This window comes from Lepidochelys olivacea, assembly GCF_965140295.1.
Source record: "Lepidochelys olivacea isolate rLepOli2 genome assembly, chromosome: 9".
Taxonomy (NCBI): domain Eukaryota; kingdom Metazoa; phylum Chordata; order Testudines; family Cheloniidae; genus Lepidochelys; species Lepidochelys olivacea.
This window is the reverse complement of record NC_140419.1, coordinates 51,744,054-51,764,302: the sequence shown is the minus strand read 5'-3', so window position 1 is coordinate 51,764,302 and position 20,249 is coordinate 51,744,054. Positions and strand designations below refer to the sequence as shown.

Below are 20,249 nucleotides of genomic sequence, written 5' to 3'. Positions count from 1 at the left end.
CATATCTAGTTGGCAGCCGGTATCAAGTGGAGTACCCCAAGGGTCGGTCCTGGGGCTGGTTTTGTTCAATATCTTCATAAATGATCTGGAGGATGGTGTGGATTGCACTCTCAGCAAATTTGCGGATGATACTAAACTGGGAGGAGTGGTAGATACGCTGGAGGGGAGGGATAGGAGACAGAAGGACCTAGACAAATTGGAGGATTGGGCCAAAAGAAATCTGATGAGGTTCAATAAGGATAAGTGCAGGATCCTGCACTTAGGACGGAAGAACCCAATGCACAGCTACAGACTAGGGACCGAATGGCTAGGCAGCAGTTCTGCAGAAAAGGACCTAGGGGTGACAGTGGACGAGAAGCTGGATATGAGTCAGCAGTGTGCCCTTGTTGCCAAGAAGGCCAATGGCATTTTGGGATGTATAAGTAGGGGCATAGCGAGCAGATCGAGGGACATGATCGTTCCCCTCTATTCGACATTGGTGAGGCCTCATCTGGAGTACTGTGTCCAGTTTTGGGCCCCACACTTCAAGAAGGATGTGGATAAATTGGAGAGAGTCCAGCGAAGGGCAACAAAAATGATTAGGGGACTGGAACACATGACTTATGAGGAGAGGCTGAGGGAGCTGGGATTGTTTAGCCTGCAGAAGAGAAGAATGAGGGGGGATTTGATAGCTGCTTTCAACTACCTGAAAGGGGGTTCCAAAGAGGATGGCTCTAGACTGTTCTCAATGGTAGCAGATGACAGAACGAGGAGTAATGGTCTCAAGTTGCAGTGGGGGAGGTTTAGATTGGATATTAGGAAAAACTTTTTCACTAAGAGGGTGGTGAAACACTGGAATGCGTTACCTAGGGAGGTGGTAGAATCTCCTTCCTTAGAGGTTTTTAAGGTCAGGCTTGACAAAGCCCTGGCTGGGATGATTTAACTGGGAATTGGTCCTGCTTTGAGCAGGGGGTTGGACTAGATGACCTTCTGGGGTCCCTTTGAACCCTGATATTCTATGATTCTATGAAATCGTAGAATATCAGGGTTGGAAGGGACCTCAGAAGGTCACCTAGTCCAACCCCCTGCTCAAAGTAGGACCAATCCCCAGTTTTTGCCCGAGATCCCTAAATGGCCCCCTCAAGAATTGAACTTACAACCCTGGGTTTAGCGGGCCAATACTCAAACCCTTGAGCTATCCCTCTCCCCAAATGTGTAGGAAGGTGGGGGTGTAAATATCATGTCATCACTAATGGTAAGTATGTTTTGTCCTTTAGGGTACAATTTTCCAAACTAAGTGATCTAGGAGCCTGAGTCCCATTTTCAAGTCATGTTGGCTTTGGGAGCCACGTATCCACTGAAAATTAGTGCGACCTAGGAACCCAAGGGTCAGATTTTCAAAGATAGTGTGTCTACACATGCAGAAAAGTACTTTTGCAAATCCCATTAGGCATCTATCTGCATCTTTAGGTGCCTAAATACCTTTAAAAATCTGGCCCCTTAGATGCTTTTGGAAATTTTTCCCTGCCATTTGCTGTGTGGTTGTACAGCACTTTGTGCAATGAAGCTCCAAACTGGCTGAGGCCTCTTGGTGCTACTGTAATATCAATGTTCAGTAATAATGAATATAATGATAATCATAGCTCAAACTTTCCCCACTCCAAGTGTTCATTTACATTGTTTATTTTTCCTCTCTTCTGCTTCAGCTATGGTGTACACTACCTTTTGGACAGTGACATTTTAAATTCACATATAAATAAAATATCTAACCCACTCCAGTGGCTCTGAATTTGTATTCCCCTCTCAAGCCTCCTTCAAGCTTCTGGGATGGACTGAAGAGGAAAGGGGGTTGTGTTTATTCATTGTTTCTTAATATATCTAAGTACTTATGTGGCCCCATTCTTATAGCATTTGGGCAGCTCACTTAAATTATTGAATTTCGTCTCCCAACAACTTGTGAGGATGGGAAGTACTATTCTCCCCATTGTACAGCTGGAGAACTCAGGCATGGAGATGAAGGCTTAGATCCCCAACAGAACCTAGGCACCTAAAACCCAGTTTTAGGCACTACTGCAATCCACAAAACCCCCCATTCAGCTACTGCCTAACCCAGCAGGTGCTGAACTCATGATTTAAGTTCCCTTGGCACCTGTTTCTGCCTCTACTCACATGCGCTGCCTGCAGGGCCCAGTCTGGTAGGTGTGCTCTGAGCACTCCTAACTCAGCACAAAATGGGCAGGGGAAGGAGGCCTCCCTTATAACCTTTAGCCCAGTGGTTGGGAAACTCACACCCGGTGAAGGGGATGCCAGTTCAATTCCCCCCTCTGCCTGGCAAGGGGAAGGGATTGTAACCTAGGCTTCCCACCTCTCAGGGGACTGACCAAGCCTCTGAACTATGGGGTATTCTGATGTGAGAGTCTCTCCTGATGAAGCTTGGTCCACTTTGTATGAATAATTAAATACGCATTAGGGCAGAGAAAGCACAAACTTTCGTACATCCGCAGGCAGTTGGCCTCTGCCAGGCTGTGGCTACATGGCAGTTTTTAGCATGTTAGCTCAATCAGAGGTAGCACATGAATATTTACAGAATGTAAGAGACCATGGCACAGGCAGTGTGGCCAAGCAGTTACAGCTGGACTGGGATCCACACAGCGGGGACAGTGGTCAGAGGAATTGCTAGATCCAGGCTCAATAAATAAGAGTCAGGATCAAAGTCAATGAGGGTCAGAGACCAAAGATAGTGCCAGGCTGCAGTCAGGAGTCACCTTCCTGGGGCACCCTCCAGGGTTAAATAGGGCTCCTGGCAAATCAAAGGGCCACAAGGTACTGTCACTCTGGGTCACTTGGGCCGTACGTCCTGCAGCTCCTACTCTCCACCATGCTCCCTGGCTGTGACTTTGCATGGGCCCTGGGTGGTGGTGTCCCAGGCTCTGCCGACCTGGGTCCTCATCCCTAAATCCTTACACCTGTCCCGGAAATTACACCTCCAGCTGCAGTGTAGCTACACCTTAGGAGAAGAATGACAAGATCCTTCACCCTCACCCCTTGTAATTCATCATGATGTTTACCTCCACTCTGTGGTACAAATAAACCCTCCCCCTATCTTCCCTGTGGTATGATTTGCAAGCCACAACAGCAGAAGGTCTTCCCAGCTTTTAGTCTCCTGGCCTTTTATTAGGGGGTTTCATTTACTTAGAAAGAAATGTAAGCTGGAGTCTTTCCCAGTGTTAGTTCAAATCCTTTCAAGCCCAGACCTCAAACAAGTCTAAATAGCAAATCTGTTTCTGCTCTGCTTGAAAGGCTGTTTAGAAATCCAAAGCCCAGGGGATGGCAGTTTAATAACCCATTATCAAATGTTTGCCATCTGTGATATGGTGTCTTTTGTAAACACAGCCGCTAACAAGTGGACTGCAAGCTGTAGCCTTTTCTATGCTGCACAAGTTACAGTAGAATTAACTAGCAGGAGTATGTACACGTATCCACACGCACAGTGAACCCTGAGCTCTGTTCCCTTAAATCATGGGGCCTGATTCTCCTCTCACTCACCACAGTCAATCAGGAGTAACTGCACTGAAGTACCTAAAGCTACACCAGTGTCAAGAGGCTACATGGTAGAGGAGAGTCAAACCAAGTGTTGCCAGAGCAACAGCTTGGCTTTAGGGAGCATTTTACCATTTGTTTTTCCCTGGAGAAGCCGCCTCGGGGGAGGGGGAGGCAGGGCAGGCTGCTTTCATCAGCACATAGGCATAGGCTGAGATGTATTTTTCTCCCTATGCTGGGAGAGGGGAACTGGGATTTTGCTTGAGCTAAGCACTAACAGCTGCTTTTCTTGGGTGGCTTTGAATTTCCCGGTGGGAGATGCAGGGAGGGGTGTAGTGTTACAGCACAGGAAACCCTCCCTGTTTTCCATGCAGCTTTGCATGGCCCTTCTGTGTTAGGAACCACTTTAACCCTCTGCGTTCATCACTCCAAGGCGACCTTTCTAGACTCTTTCCAAACTCTCCCTCTCTGGGGACAGGTAAGGATTTGCTTTTCTTGTGTCCTTGGGCTGGGATTTGCAGTCTCTCCTGGCTGGTCGAGTAATAAATACTGGATGTAAAAGTCTAGCTCAGAGGAGGGCTCAGACCAGCGTTTCTCAACCTTTTTGATACCAGGGACAAGCTTGCTGCCTTCCTAAACTGTGTCAGGGAGATCTCAGGGACTGGTGCCGTGCATGGACCGATCCCTGAGAAACACTGTGTTAGTTGGAAAGAGCTTCTGTTCACACTCATGCTTTGGAAAAGGAAGTATTGCAGAGGTTCCGCTTGGTTAAGTATTAGCTGCTGTGTCATGTCTCTAGCAGGCTAACCGAGCACGGGTACATCCCACTCCACCTCCACTTGGCTGTGTGCTAGGTTTGCAGACGGTGGGGATTTTTTACAACCAGCCCTTGAGGCCTGGGATCTGCACATGGAATCCTTGGCTTGCTTCAGCTGTTAGAGGGTGTTTCTGTTGCATCCATGCAGGAGAAAGAGAGTTTTGTGTGGCTTCCCCCGGAAGGGAGGTCTGGAGCAAGTATACCCTGCCAAGAAAGGAGGGGACGGCACTCTGCTGTCACTCACTCCGGGTCTGGGGGAGGGCTGTTAGCCTGCTAAGCAGTTTCTGAACCAGGGCCCAAATCCTGAAGTCTATAATCTGGTTCTGAAGCCAGTGGGATATTTGCCTGTATGAGGTGGGGTCACCACCTTTGAAAGGCAAAAAACACAGCACCCTCCAAAGCAAGCCCACTGCAACCCCAACCCCCAAGCCAACTCCACAACACCGCCCCCCCCCCAACAGCCATTTATAGTATCTAGAGATAGAATACATATAGATAAGACTGGTAATATGACAGGTTTCCTCACTCTCCTGTGACTCAAACCCTCTTACACACATACAGTGCGCTTGTGTGTTGGTGGGCGGACAGCTGCTCTCTTTTCAACAGTTTTGATCTGTTATCACTTAAACTGTGGAAGTGGGAACACTGCAGCATCTCTAGCTGGACACAGACACTTTTATGTATCCCAGTGTATTGGCAGAATAATGAAAATCTTTAGACCCACGTAAAAAAACCGAGCAGATTAAATTATTTTTCTGACAACTGGCAAATCTATTTAAAAAAATGGCCAGGCTGGTCAAATACTGTTCAGGTGGTAGCCCTAGAGTGAGGGTTGAGAATTGAGGGCCACCCTATGCTGTTCCGCTGTAATACAGCTGCCAGCATTTGGGAACTTTTTTCCAAGGGACAAATTTCCAAATAAGCAGGGTGGGAGTGTGGGGGGGAGAAGCTGCTGGCTCCTCTTGTGTGAATGGGGTGCTTTAGTCTTCCCCACAGCTCGAGTGCTTTTCAGAAGGGAAAAAAAGGCCAACAAAATAACCAGAATGTCCCTAGAATGCTCAGATAGCGGGGGGGGGGGGGGAGGATGGGGGGGGGGAATGGGAATGGAGAGGTAGGAAACAATGTTGTTGGAAGATTCGATAATACTTGATAATAATTAACACTGATTTACACCCTTTGCATGTTCAAAGTGCTTTACAGACCTTAACTAAATAATCTTTAGATTGTATATTCCCTAGCGCAGGGACTGTCTTTTACTTGTGGGTTTGTAAAGCACCTAGCACTTCCCAGGTGCTTTGATAATACAAATAAGTAAGAGGAGGGGGAAGGCCCTCAGCCCCTCCAATAACCTGCCCCTAGTTTTCTAATTGTTAAAACAAACCGTCAAACATCACATCACAATATACAATGTAAATAGTGTTAAATCAGAACCTAATAAGTTCTCAAGCAGCATTTTTCTTCCTTTACTTTCCTGTATATTTTGATTATTATCTATGGAAATATTTTTGTTGGTTTGTATGTGTACAATGAAATCAACATTTGCCGACATTTACCGATAAAAATCTAATCCTTCCAAACCTAGTTGTAGACTTACAGTTAGCCTCTTTTCAGAATAATACACTGGAGAGGCTGCATTTATCGGCTACTTCATCTCTCAGAATGATTAGGTGGGGAGTGGTTTCTCAAAGTGCACAAGGAAACTCCTCATTCAATTTCTAAAAGTTGTGGCCTTTTCTTAGCCTCATTTTGTACTAATCTATGACCAGTTTTTTCCTTGGAATTTGAGGATGAACTCAAAACATTAACCCCAGCTTAATGCTATGGAAGCCAAACCGATCAGGGCTTTTGAGGGGTTCAGATTTACACAATGGAGAGTTAATACCACTGTGCTGAGTTAGTCGTACAGCATTCTGACATGCTTGGACACAGCTGAGGGCACACAGTGAAGTCCTGGCTCCATTGTAGTCCATGGGCCTTCATTGGGGAAGGATTTCACACAGAGATCCTCAGCTGGTGCAAATCACCACAGTGCCCTGAAAATCAAGGGCGTTGTGCTGATTTATACCAGCTGAGGATCTGGCCCAGCTCTGATGGCCTCAGTACCTGCCCCAGCAGCTGGAGTGGCTCTCCTTACGTGAGGACAGCCCTGCAGTGCCTTGTCCCTTCTGCCATGTAGAGTCCTCACCTGGGGTTGGGGTGTTGGGCCATCAGTGGGCTCCCTTGGTTCAGTCTGATACCATGGGAAATAGAGTTTGACCGTACAAAACAAAGCCGCCCACCAAGGTCCTTCCACACAGTGCTGTGTATCAATGATCCTGAGGAAAACTACGGCAAAGGCAAACAGTTCACCGTCACCCCAACACACACTTACGGTAAGCAACAGCATGCTTAGAGCTGTATTGCCAGGCACCAAGTTCATGATGAAAATCAGGTTAAACACCATTCCCTAGGAGGGCAAGGAGACCATGAATATTAATGAGATTGCACAACAACACCTGCCTCCAGTGTCATGGAGCAGCTCATTAGTGGATTCTAATTGGTGCTCTGACAATACACAGGAAGTGTACCAGAGCTGAGGCAACCTGGAGACATTCATTCAGACTGTGTTGCTGGCTACAAAGTTGGATGGGGAGCCAAATTTATTGAATTTGGATTCAGCCCTAGATGCCTCTTTTTGTCTGTGTTACAGAGATGGGCGGGCTTCCAGAGGAGTTGGGGGAAACATTCTCCTTAGTTATATGTGCTGAGCTAAACAACTGGGTCCCTCCAGTCGTGTAATGGTAGAGGAAGTCCTGGAACAGAGGCAAACTGAATTTATAGGGCCAGATCCTCAGCTGATGTAAATCAGCACCACTCCCTCAATGCAAAAAGAGATTGTTGTATTTTTTGCATTTTACACAACAGAAATACTACATAGAAACAACAAAGGCATGGTGGGCTTCAGATAACTCTACTGATCAATTACACACAATATACAAGATCTAGTTACACATTACACACAAAAAACTATGTTAAAAATACTATTTAGGTTGCAAAGTTGAACATGCAAAAGTCAGGAAATGCCAGCATTAATGTTGTCTGTGTCTGTATTAGTATATGATCATGTAATTAAAGACCATACCATAGTGCTCAAGAAGAGCTAAATGAAGATTGTAAAGACAACCTCAATTCTGGCAATTCTTAGCTTTTGAGTGCTTGCCTTTGAAAACTCCGTAATGTTCTTTTCATGTTGGGTTTGTGTGTGGAATTTCCCAGGTTTTTTAAAAAGCAAACGGCAAAACAGAAATTCTGGATGGTTAGAGATAAGCACCCAGGTCTTTTCTCCTTTTTCCCTACCTCTCTTGTCCCACCCCGGGTTTGGGAAGATTTCATATTCCATGGGCTGGTTTCCCTCATGGAAGAGAATACCCCTGTTATCCCCTTTGACTGCAATGGGAGGAACATAGGATTTCTCACACAAAACCAGTCCATCGATCAATCTAGTGTGAGACCCTGCCTTCAGGAGTGGCTAAGGCAGCACATGATGCTTCAGAAGAAGGCAAAAGCTCCCATAAGGAGCCAGTTGTACACTACTATATATCTTTTGACCCATACAGTGATCAGTTTATGCCCTGAAATGACTGATTCCCCATCTCCTCACCCAGCAGGACTATACTCTCTCTCATTCAAGCTCTCTAAAATACTATAAATATATGTAATATACTAGAACATTGTGTTCTCTATAATTCTGTATTTCTGCAGCAGCCCTGCAGTTACTTTTGCTATATATAAACAGTACAGTGCGCTTTCGACACTGTTATTACCTAGGTAACCATAACAACAGGAGCTGATAACCCAAGGCTAGAAGCGATCCCTGCAGGTTTCCATTTCACAGAGCGCTGCTCAGCATTCCCGTCCCCAGATCATATTGAATATCACATTGCATGACAGTCCCACTCTCAGGGGTCCCCTTTGTTTGTCACAGCAACAGTGAAATAGACGTTTCACTGCAGGACACAGAAAACTGATAGGAGTTGGCTGGGTTAATCTCAGCTTGCGTGCATCTGGCTGCGATTAACTGTTATGAGCCAGGGCTGGGGTTTGTGCCTGTTTTTTCACAGCTCCTGGCACATTGGAGTTCTGATCTCAACTGGGGCCTCTAGACACTACCACAGTGCAAATCCTAAATAAACAATGAATAGCAATCATTACTTCTGCAGGCAAGAAATATGGTGCATCCGGGTATTAGTCGTGGTAGCCTTACCATTAGGGTTGCAAACTTTCTAATTGCAAAAAACCGAACACCCTTGCCCTGCCCCTTTCCCAAGGCCCTACCCTGCCCTGCCCTTTCTCTGAGGCCCCCCTCCCTCTGTCGCTTGCTCTCCCCCACCCTCACTCACTTTCACTGGGCTGGGGCAGGGCATTGGGGGTGGGAGTGGGTGAGGGCTCTGGCTGGGGGTGCGGGCTCTCGGGTGGGGCTGGGGATGAAGGGTTTGAGGTGCAGGAGGGGGCTCTGGGCTGCGGCCAAGGGGTTTGTAGTACAGGCACACGCTCAGAGCTGGGCCAAGGGGTTGGGGTGTGGACTCTGGGAGGGAGTTAGGATGCGGGAGGGGGTTCTGACCTGGGGCAGGGGGTTCAGGGTGCAGGCTCTGGCCGGGCAGCGCTTATCTCAGGGGGCTTCCAGTTGGCGGTGCAGCAGGGCTAAGGCAGGCCCCTGCCTGCTCTGGCTCCGCACTGTTCCTGGAAGCGCCTGGCATGTCCAGCCCTTTGGCGGAGGCGTGGCCAGTCGGCTCTGCGCAATGCATGCTGCCTGTACCCGCTGCCCCTGCAGCTCCCGTTGGCCACTGTTCCTGGCCAATGGGAACTGCAGAGTTGGCGCTGGGGGCAGAGGCAGCACGCAGAGCCCCCCGATCACCCCTGCGCCTAGGAGGCAGACATGCTGTCCGCTTCCGGGAGCTGCACAGAGCCAGGGCAGGCACAGAGCCAGCCTTAACCCCGGGCCCCCGCCAACTGGACTTTTAATGGCCCGGTCAGCAGTGCTTTCTCAGAGCTGCCAGGGTTCCTTTTTGACTGGGCGTTGCGGTCGAAAACCAGATGCCTGGCAACCCTACTTGCCATCTCTATCCCAATGAGTGATAAAGTCAGGTCGTGCAGGATGGGCTTTTAAAGGGTTTTTATTCACTTCCAAAAAATCTATGAAGCAGGAAACAAGCCTATCCCATTTTTTGGTCAAAAAATTCAATTGTAGACAGAAGTATGTTGCCCAGGTGCACACTGTCCCTCTTGGAGAACTACTGGGGAGATACAACTGTGACAAATGCCCGCAGGTAGCTGATTTGCAAATTCACCATTTCCTGTCTTCCTTGGATGCAGGACAAGTGTTTCAGTGTTAGTCACAGCCAGCCCAATTCTCCTCCTGCTGACACCATTGCAAATGAGGGGCAACTCCATTGAAGTCCATGTGGTTTCTCCTGTGTTAAATAGGTGTTGGTGAGATCAGGCTCAGGCTCAGGCCCAGGACATGCACACCTATGATAGATAGATTAGGCTTCGGGTGGTTCTGGGTGGGGGGAACTCTGGCCGAGTTCTCTCAGCCTGGCTGTTTGTGACTCTTCCTCTCCTTGTTGCCATGTGGCACCTTAGAGACTAACCAATTTATTTGAGCATAAGCTTTCGTGAGCTACAGCTCACTTCATCGGATGCATACTGTGGAAAATTTAGAAGATCTTTTTATACACACACAAAGCATGAAAAAATACCTCCTCCCACCCCACTCTCCTGCTGGTAATAGCTTATCTAAAGTAATCACTCTCCTTACAATGTGTATGATAATCAAGTTGGGCCATTTCCAGCTTTGTGTGTATATAAAAAGATCTTCTACACTTTCCACAGTATGCATCCAATGAAGTGAGCTGTAGCTCACGAAAGCGTATGCTCAAATAAATTGGTTAGTCTCTAAGGTGCCACAAGTACTCCTTTTCTTTTTGCGAATACAGACTAACACGGCTGTTACTCTGAAACTTGTTGCCATGTGTCACTCCATTTTACCCCCTTGGGCACAACTCAGGAGAAACATATGGGACGGATCCTCCCCTGGTGTAAATCCTCACCTTTGAAGTCAATGAATCTATGTTGAGTTACACCAACTGAGGATGTGGTCCATGAGTCTCTATTTAAGTGTGCTACAGCCTGTGAACAAGTGCTGCCTTATCTTCCTTTGGGAGTTCAGCCTGGACAGAAGCTCAGAAAAATCTGATAGAGCTCTGCATTCATGAAATGTACCCAGATCTGCATAAATTCTCACTCCATTTCCTGGCCCTGTCAATGACTTGCTTCAGACACACACACCCTGCTCCCTCAATTTCAGACAATGAACGCATGTTTATTTTAACCGCCTAGAGATCTCAGGCTGATGGCAGTATAAGTCTACAATAGTCTGCCCTTTGGCATCTTGTTACTATTGCACATGACACACCTAGTAACACACTGTTGCTCTACACAACTCTCTGTTGTCAGTCTTCTTAGTGTTCAGAGTTGATCTGAAAATATGGTATGTAACATTTTATAAATGGCAATTTTTCTAAATAACTTCTCTGTAGGAATAGAACAGCGGGTATCCCATCCCATTCAGGATGATTGTAAACACTGAGAGCAGAATTTTAGAATCCTGTAACTGATGTCCTGATTTTAACAGTTAAATACTTGTTACATTTTACAGTTTGTGGATATTAACCCCCAGCAGAATTTCCAGCTACCAAGGCTAATGAGAAAGATTCCTTGAAACTATATATAGAGGTTTACAGATTTTTAAAATATCTTTTAAGCCTGGTTATCTAGCTGCTCTAATATGTAGGTCTATATTTTAGGACACAAAATGACCAAACACTGTGTCATGGAATAACTTAGATTTAAGTCAGAGCTAGGTCACACAAAAAAGTGGTTTTGGCCTGTGGATGGCACAAATAAAAAATGCTGCAATACAGGCAATGTATCTGGTTAACACGTGGTATTTGAAAGCAGTCAGAACTGTGTGCTACCGTGAAGAACTGTGTGTGTGTATATGTGTGTGTGAGAGAGAGAGACAGAACATTTAAACAGTTGTAACTCAAAAAGGATGGGTTTCAGAGTAACAGCTGTGTTAGTCTGTATTCGCAAAAAGAAAAGGAGTACTTGTGGCACCTTAGAGACTAACCAGTTTATTTGAGCATAAGCTTTCATGAGCTACAGCTCACTTCATCGGATGCATGTTCCCTGAACAAGCAGCGGCCCTAGTTTGAGAACCACTGAGCTACAGCCATGTGTTATTGGGATTCATACACAATGGGTGCATGCATATGTTTTAGGTGTGTATGCAGCCTTTAAGTATAGGTATGCTGTATAGAGGTGTTTGTATGAACATAGATATGTATTTGTACAATGTAGGTATGTGTATGCATACCATTGTGAGTGCTAAGGCCACTATATTAAAAAGTGACTTTCTGAAATTGGCTCCTAAATATACATTTAGGCACCTGAATAAGTTCTCTGATTTTCAAAAGGGTTGAGCACAGCAGTTTGCACTGACTTTGTATAGGCATACATGTATATGCAAAAACTATGGGTACGTGCATCTTCAGTATATGGGTGAGTTCTATACATAGTTGGTAAAAATGTATTTTAATTACCAAAAAAAATTGAAGAAAATTTTCCTCAAAATAATTTGATTTTCATTAAAAATAAATAAAATAAATAAAAACGAACTATTGGAGGGACTGGTTGATTTATTTTTTTTTTACAAAAATCCAAAATATTCCAACAAAAGCAGAAACTTTCTTGCGAAAATTCAAAAAGCCATTTCTTTGTTTTGAAAAATGTTTTGACAAAATGTTGCGGCCAGCCCTAGGATCACAGAGATTTGAATGTATGCAGAAGAAAGGTAGCTTTGTGTATGCACACAGTAGATGTGCATGCTCAGTGCAGATCTGTGTGTGTGAAAAACAATAAACATACTTACCAGCCTTTTTTCCTTATTTTCCAGCCTTTCTCCCAAAATACATACTACCCATTGCATTGGCCTGTCTTCAAAACTAAGTGGCTGGATATGCCAGGGCACACCGCCTCCATGAGCTACCCAACTAGTGGTGTTGTCTTTGGGAACATGCTGACCAATCCAGGTGGAATTCCCTCCTTCAAATTCCAGGCCCGTCGAGACAGCGTTGACTGGAGGCGGTTCAGTGCCATAGATGTAGAGCGGGTGGCTCGGGAGCTGGACGTGACCACGCTCCAAGAGAACATTGTCAGCGTCACCTTCTGTAACCTGGACTCGGAGAAGTGTCCACACTGCCAGCAGCCCATAGACCCGGTTCTCTTAAAGGTCCTTAAGATGGCACAGCTGACCATCGAGTACCTGCTGCACTCGCAGGAGTACCTGACTGCCAGCCTGGCGCTGCAGGAGGAGCAGCTGCAGGCTACCCTGGAGGAACTGAAGCGCACCAAGCAGGAGCTGGACAAGCAGGCGGAGGAATTGAAGGGAGTGAAGGAGGAGAGCCGGAGGCGGAAGAAGATGATTGCCACCCAACAGCTCCTCTTGCAGGCTGGGACCAATAACTACCACAAGGTGAGCTCTGGGGCAGAGAACAAAAATAACCTCCCAGCCTTGATTGTCCTGGAGGTATGAGAGGAAGGAGCCTTTTCATCACTGACCTCAGAGGCAATGGCAATTCAGTCCCCAGCAGCACTAGGTAAGCGTGACCTAGACCAGGCACTAGACAGAAAACTTCCCTGTTCAGCCCTGATCCAGCCAATCTGAACTGGAACCTTGTGAAGAGTTCCATTGACTACCGCTCTTCTTCCAGGTAAGTGTGTGCTTAAATGCTTGGCTGGATCATGGCCCTGGTGGCTCAGGCACTCACCCAGGATGTGGGAAACCCTGATCAAGTCTCCCCTCTGCCTACTGAGGAGAAGGGATTTGACCAGGGATCTCCCACGTCTCAGGTGAGCTCCCTGAACCACTGGGCTATGGGACATTCTGAGGTGGGTCTCCCTCAGTCTCTCCTGTTGAAGCCATTCCTCTTTCATCAAATGTCAGTTGGGTCAGAGCCAGTGAGAATCACTCTCTAGCCCAGCAGTTGGAGCAGTCCCCTGAGAGGTGGCAGATGCCTGGTCAAACCCCTTCTCCCCCCAGGCAGCTGAGCTGGGATCTCCCACATCTGGGGGAAGGGCTCTAACTACTGGGCTAAAAAATGTAAGGGAGGAGATCCTCCTTCTTCCCTCTCCCCCCAGGCTGTTTTGTGTGGAGTGAGGGAGGTACCTAAGATGCCCAGCTCCAGGCAACGGGCCTCCCTGCAGCCCAGACTTAGGTGCCTAACTCCAGGATGGGGCGTGGCTTAGGGCACACCCCTCTCCTTAGCTTCTCCCATTGGCTATCTTAGTTCCCTGCCTAGCGTGCTGGCTTTGTGGATCCCATTCTTAGGTGCCTCTCTCTCCCCATGCCTTGTGTAAGGAGCTTAGGTGCCTCACTCAGGCTCTGTGGATCCCAGTGTGTTCCTGTGATTTGCTGGGCACCTAAAAGTTAGGGGTTGCAATGCCGAAGGCCCTTTGTGGATCCAAGCTGAGGTCCTCAGATTCTACAGTCCTGGGGGCCATATAAATACCTATGATAGATATATGACAGGAAATCTAGGATCACTCTTTCTTTGGAAACCAGTAGCACATTTCTTTCCTCCAGTCTTATTGTACCTACCCAGGGTACAATTATTAATTATTAAAAACCAGTGATTGCCAATAAATCATCACATCGGTCATCCAATTCCCTTATTTGGGAATGCCCTACAAGCCATTGAATTTATATTCATCTATTCCAAACCGTCTCTTAGCCGCAGCTCTTCCTTCTTTATTAATGGCTCCAGCTTCACTTCCATCTTTTTCAAGTTGAAGACCAATTTTTTTTTAATTGCAGTACTTCAGCCATTTTTGAATCATTAATTCATCCTCCTCCTCGTTTGTTAATGAGCCTTCTTTCTCCCTAGTATTTCTTTCCTCCTGAATATCTTTATAAAAGCCCTTCTTTTTGTCCTTCATCACCCTGTGGCTAGTATTGACTTGTTTTGGTCATCTCTTGCTCAAAGTTTTCCCTGCAAGCCTGAGCGGTCTCTGAATCATCTTCTTGGATTGTCTCTTCTTCTCCACCCCTACAAGAGGTTCTCTTTTGGCCTCAGAGTAAAGATACTCCTGATAATCATGCTGTGATAAGGTTCTGACACAGGTCCCAAGTATGTTGGGAACTCTGCTTTCAAGTAACAGAATGAAGTCTTTTTGTTTGGGGTGGGAAGATAGGATGGGATGGGGAGAGCGTGGCACTCTGGTAATCTGACCCCTTTCACTCATTCGCTTTTCCTAATGCCCAGTGTCAGCTGTGTGACAAGGCCTTCATGAACTACTCCTACCTCCAAGCCCACGTTCAGCGTAGACACACTGAGGCCAGCGAAGCTGGTGAGTATGGGGCTGAGCTTTTCTCCTTTGGCTTCTTTTTGGAAGGGTTTTAGGCCTCCTAGCCGCAGGGGATGGCAAGCCTTGGAGAGGAACGACATGGGCATGCAACACACTTTATTGTTTTTAAGATTGGCTTTTTCTGAAATACTTTTGTTCTAAGTATATCATACTTTCCTTTAAGGAACCTGCTGGGTCACTAATTTCCTCTGTCAAGGCCCTAATGGGAGCAGCACTGCAGGGTCTGAGTCCAAGTCCAAGCTGCTAAGGTGATCGCAGTGCATTGTCACCCAGCATCCAGTCTGAGAGTGGGAAAAATGTATCTTCTCACCCCTCAAAAGAGGTGACAGACCCAGGGCTGGGACTTAGAGTGGGTGCTGGCAGAGAGACCAGGGGCTGTGTAAGGTACAGTGAGCCCAGTAACTATGATACTCAGCATCTCTGAAAATCAATTTAGGTTCATAGAAATAGATCTACATGACTAACCTTAGGCGCCCATCTGCACTGCTGAAGATCCCAAATCAGTAATGAAGCATTTACATCTAAAATGAGAAACAACACATTTGAAAACATATAGATGTCTCCTTTATTCAAAAAAAAAAAGGAAAGTCAGAGTGGCCTAGTGGCTAGAGCAATGGACTGGAACTCAGGAGATCTTGATTCTAAGCCTGGTGCTGCCACTGGCCTGCTGGGTGACGCTGGGCAAGTCACTTCCCCTTCTGTGCCTCAGTTTCCCCATCTGTAAAATAGAGATGATGCTACTGATCTACTTTGTTAAGCACTTTGCTATCTATGGATCTATTTAGTCACTTATCAAGACCAGAATTCCGATGCTTCAGCTTGGCAGATAAGATAATTCAGAACTGGAGCCACACAGACACCATAGTCACCTGTTCCACTACCCACAAACAGGTTGCCTGGAGGAAAGAAATCACAAGGCTGGGTACAAAAAATGCAAGCTGAGCTCAAAGGAGGGCTCTTCAGCTGCTGTGATATGCATTCTGTCCAGCAGAGGGCAGTGGTGTTATACATATATCTTCATGTGTCCCATCCTTAAGTCATTTGCCCAAGTATCTTATTTTAAAATGGCAACAGCTGTTCAAAAAAACCTGCAGTGAAAAGCAAAGAATGGCTTGGCATTTTTAATTTTGTTACAAATTTGAACATGTGCCACGTTTTGCAAATATTTTTCACGGAAAATTGAGCCCCTTTTCTGGGGCAAATGACTCAAGGGCTGATCCTGAAGCTTTCAGGTCAACGAGAGTTTTGCCTCTGGCTTTAATGAAAGCAGGATCAGGTCCTAAACATCCCAGATAAGTCACAGCAGAAGCTTCTGGCAATTCAGGCTGTCACTTATGGTTCCTCCGTTTGAATGGCCTTCACAGAGAGACAGAAGAAGAAGCAGGTGGAGCAAATGGAGGATGAGATTCAAGAACTAAGAATGAAGCTGAAAGAGACCCATATGCAGCTGGAAATTGAGAGAGAGGCTGAGACTCAGTGCAGGGTTCAGGTATGAAAACAAGTGCATTTCCAAGGATTTGGGGGGAAACGGGGGAGGGAGGGAGGGAGGAAGGGGGAACATTTATTTTATTTTGACCTGAAACAAAATGAAAAACTCAGCGAACATTTTCCAACATCAAGGAAAATTCTAATTTCTTTTGAAATTTTTCACAGAAAATCTGCAGTGAAAGGCAAAACTGCTTGACAGTAACAAAATTTTGGATATGTCCTAAAAGTAACATTCCTTTAAAAACAAACAAACTTTCAAACTTTCTAGGCCTAGTCTATGCTAGAAAAGGTTTGCTGGTGTCACTATACAGGTATATACAATCAGTGCTATACCAGCAAACCCTCCTACTGGAGATGCACCTATTAGCGCCAAAGAGTGCTTTTGCTGGTATCGCTTATACTAGTCCCCGAAACTGAATGAGCCATGCTGACAAATGGCCCTTTTGCTAGTATAACTACAACTATACTAGGGCTTTTGCCACTATCAAAATGTCATAGAGTCATAGCCCTGACTCACATTATTATACCAACAAACGTTTCCACCGTAGACCTGACTTTAGCCCAAAGCCGGCTCTACACATGTTTTTTGCAGTGGTGTAACTAAGGGTATGTCTACATTGGGGGAGGGATAGCTCAGTGGTTTGAGCATTGGCCTGCTAAACCCAGGGTTGTGAGTTCAATCCTTGAGGGGGCCATTTGGGAGCAGGGCAAAAATTGGGGATTGGTCCTGCTCTGAGCAGGGGGTTGGACTAGATGACCTTCTGAGGTCCCTTCCAACCCTGGTATTCTATGATTCTATGATTGCAATCACAGGGTGTGGCTGCAGCCAGTTTTAGACATATCTGAGCTAGTTCTCATCTAGCTAGCTAGAGTACCAGAGCAGTGACGTTGTGGCAACCTGGGCTGTACAAGCCCACTTGGAATTCTGGGTAATTCACACTGTTCTCATAAACAAACTAGCGAAATGCAACCTAGATGGAGCTACTGTATGGTGGGTGCATAACTGGTTGGAAAACCATTCTCAGAGAGTAGTTATCAGTCGTTCAAAGTCAATCAGGAAAGGCATAACAAGTGTGGTCCTGCAGGGATCAGTTCTGTGTCCCATTCTGTTCAATATCTTAATCAATGATTTAGATAATGGCACAGAGAGTACACTTATAAAGTTTGTGGATGATACCAAGCTGGAAGGAGTTGCAAGTGCTTTGGAGGATAGGATTAAAATTCAATATGATCTGGACAAACTGGAGAAATGAAGTAAACAAGATGAAATTCAATAAGGACAAATGCAAAGTACTCCACTTAGGACGAAACAATCAGTTGAACATATACAAAACAAAATGACTGCCTAGGAAGCCGTACTGCGGAAAGGGATCTGGGGGTCACAGTGGATCACAAGTTAAATATGAGTCAACAGTATAATACTGTTGCAAAAAAACCCAAACATCATTCTGGGATGTATTAGCAGGAGTGTTGTAAGCAAGATATGAGAAGTAATTCTTCCACTCTACTTCATGCTGATTAGGCCTCAGCTGGAGTATTGTGTCCAGTTCTGGGCGCCACATTTCAGGAAAGACGTGGACAGATAGGAGGAAGTCCAGAGAAGAGCCACGAAAACTATTAAAGGCCTAGAAAACATGACCTATGAGAAAAGATTGAAAAAATTGGCTTTGTTTAGTCTGGAGAAAACTGATAGGGGACATAACAGTTTTTAAGTACATAAAAGGTTGTTGCAAGGAGGAAGGAGAAAAATTGTTTCTCCTTAACTACTGAGGACTGGACAAGAAGCAATGGCCTTAAATTGCAGCAAGGGTGGTTTCTGAGGAAAAACTTCCGAACTGTCAGGGTGATTAAGCACTGGAATAAATTGCCTACGGAGGCTGTGGAATCTTCGTCATTTGAGATTTTTAAGAGCAGGTTAGACAAACACCTGTCAGGAGTGGTCTAGATAATACGTAGTTCTGCCCTGTGTGCAGGGGAGTGATTTAGATGACCTCTCGAGGTCCCTTCCCGTCCTACACTTCTTCGATTCTATAATTACATACTCTTGTCAATTGGGGTGGTGATTTTATGTTGAAATAGTTATACTGGTAGAAGCGCTAGTATGGCTGTAGTTATACTGATATAACTATGCCTCATACCAGGATACCTAATAGGAATAAGCACCTTTATACCAATATAACTGCGTCCACGCTTGAGTGGGGAGGTGCCACTTTAGTTATACTGATATTGTTAAATCAAAACAAAATTTGGGTGCAGATACAACCTAAGCTCAGAGAAACTGACTGATCTGTGAAGTCAGATTGCCAGAGCTTATTTCCCGGGGGGGGGGGGGGGGGGGCAGAAGATGCAGGGTCTGAATCATTAGAAAGCCTGTGTTTTCCTCTCAGCTCCAGCTTGGAGTTTATGTTTCCTTGGCAGGAAGCAGAGATAGTTCGCCAGAGAGAAGAGGAGGGAAGAAGGGGATTTGAGAGATGGAAAGAGGAGGAGAGGACAAAGTTTCAGGAGGAAATGGACGGCCTGCGGCAGTTGTTCCTGACAGAATTCAAGGACATTGCCAGCAAGAACTCTGCCTTGGAAGGGGTGAGTGAAATGTGAGGGTTAATGTTCTTCTGTTGAAACAGATGCTCAGCTTTTCCCCTGGCCTGTGTTTTGGCTCAATAAGTCCCATTGCTTTTTCTCTCTAATGCCGTCAGATCAGAACAAAATATCAAAAGTTGGCAAGGATGTTTTTCATCCACAGGCTGGTAAGTGTAGCTCCCCTTTATACCAATGCGGAAAGTGAAGGAGTGTCACACAAGGAAATGTCAGTGAAACTAGGAAGCAAACAAACTGGCTTAAAATAGTGCTGGGAACCCAAACGAATCACAGCACAGAAAAGAGACCTCAAGGGGTGCTGAACAAGCTCAGTGGAGTCAGTGGGATTCCAGAGCTCGGTGACTTGTGTATTCCAGCCGCTGCAGTAGCCCTGGCATTTTAATATGCCCCATTGCACCCCAGTTTGGCAACACATGGGTCTCTCTCAGAATGGGGGGAAATATTGACCTGTTCAAGGAAACTTCCTACCACGCCCCGCCATGTCATGTACAATATCAAGCCAGGATTGCTTGTGTGTAGTTCAGTTGCATTGTTATTTTTATGGTAAGTCTCACCTAAAGGAAAACAATATTCTAAGGTCAGACACTCCCATCTGACAGGCAATGCAGCATTTTGATAAGTGAGTCGCAGGTATCAGTGCTCGAGTCACTTCCCCATCAGGTACCATTGCTAGCTGGTATCTGACGTAAGCAGAAATATCTCCTTCCATCCTCTCCAGAAACTGCAGGAGCTGCAGGCCAAAAACCTGGTGGCATCCAATCTGGGGGTCCTGCGGGATGAGGACTCTGATGACAAGCAGCAGTGGGCACTGACTCAGAGAGAGCTCCAGGGCATGAGGGAGAAGATGGAATTACAGGTGAGGCAGTGCCTCCAGCTGCAGCAGCCCATTTGGTTCGGATCAGTTTCCCATCAGCCAGCTGTGGGGAACCTCTTCCATGACTGCGCAATATAGCACAGGGCAAGGGAAATCCAGTAATGTCCCTTGCATGGAACTTCATGGCACACTAGGGCTCACATTCAGGATAGCACTGGGCATATGCTTAATTTTTAGCATGTTCGTAATCCCAGGTGCTTTTCTGAATCGTGGCTTGCGTGTGTTTTCCAACATGCACAGCTCTGCAGAAGGGTTATGAGCCCTCGTGCTCTAGTACATAACTGACCTCTAATTCATGGGGGCAAGAAACTTTCCTTGGTGGCAGTTTAAGTCATAACCATCCCTTACAAGGTGAAGCAACTTGGTGACAGGTATTGGAGTAGATAGAGCCCTGGTCTGATCCGATCTGGCAATTCCTTTTTGCCTATGAGGTGAAATTTTAAGACGTAGTTCTTGCTCTCTACCCACGGTACATGCACAGTGGAATGG

The 20,249-nt window shown here is 46.1% G+C and overlaps 1 protein-coding gene across 1 annotated transcript in view; it reads left to right on the top strand.

The window, feature by feature from the left end:
• Positions 1 to 3,851: 3,851 nt before the first annotated feature.
• DZIP1L (DAZ interacting zinc finger protein 1 like) overlaps positions 3,852 to 20,249 on the top strand; it is a 41,377-nt gene continuing 24,979 nt past the window's right edge. The window contains exons 1-6 of the mRNA XM_084639203.1: positions 3,852 to 3,997; positions 12,333 to 12,911; positions 14,701 to 14,785; positions 16,168 to 16,292; positions 18,710 to 18,871; positions 19,605 to 19,742. Of these exons, the coding sequence (XP_084495329.1) occupies positions 12,396 to 12,911; positions 14,701 to 14,785; positions 16,168 to 16,292; positions 18,710 to 18,871; positions 19,605 to 19,742 (1,026 nt within the window). The 5' untranslated portion in view covers positions 3,852 to 3,997; positions 12,333 to 12,395. The remainder of the gene's footprint in view (positions 3,998 to 12,332; positions 12,912 to 14,700; positions 14,786 to 16,167; positions 16,293 to 18,709; positions 18,872 to 19,604; positions 19,743 to 20,249) is intronic.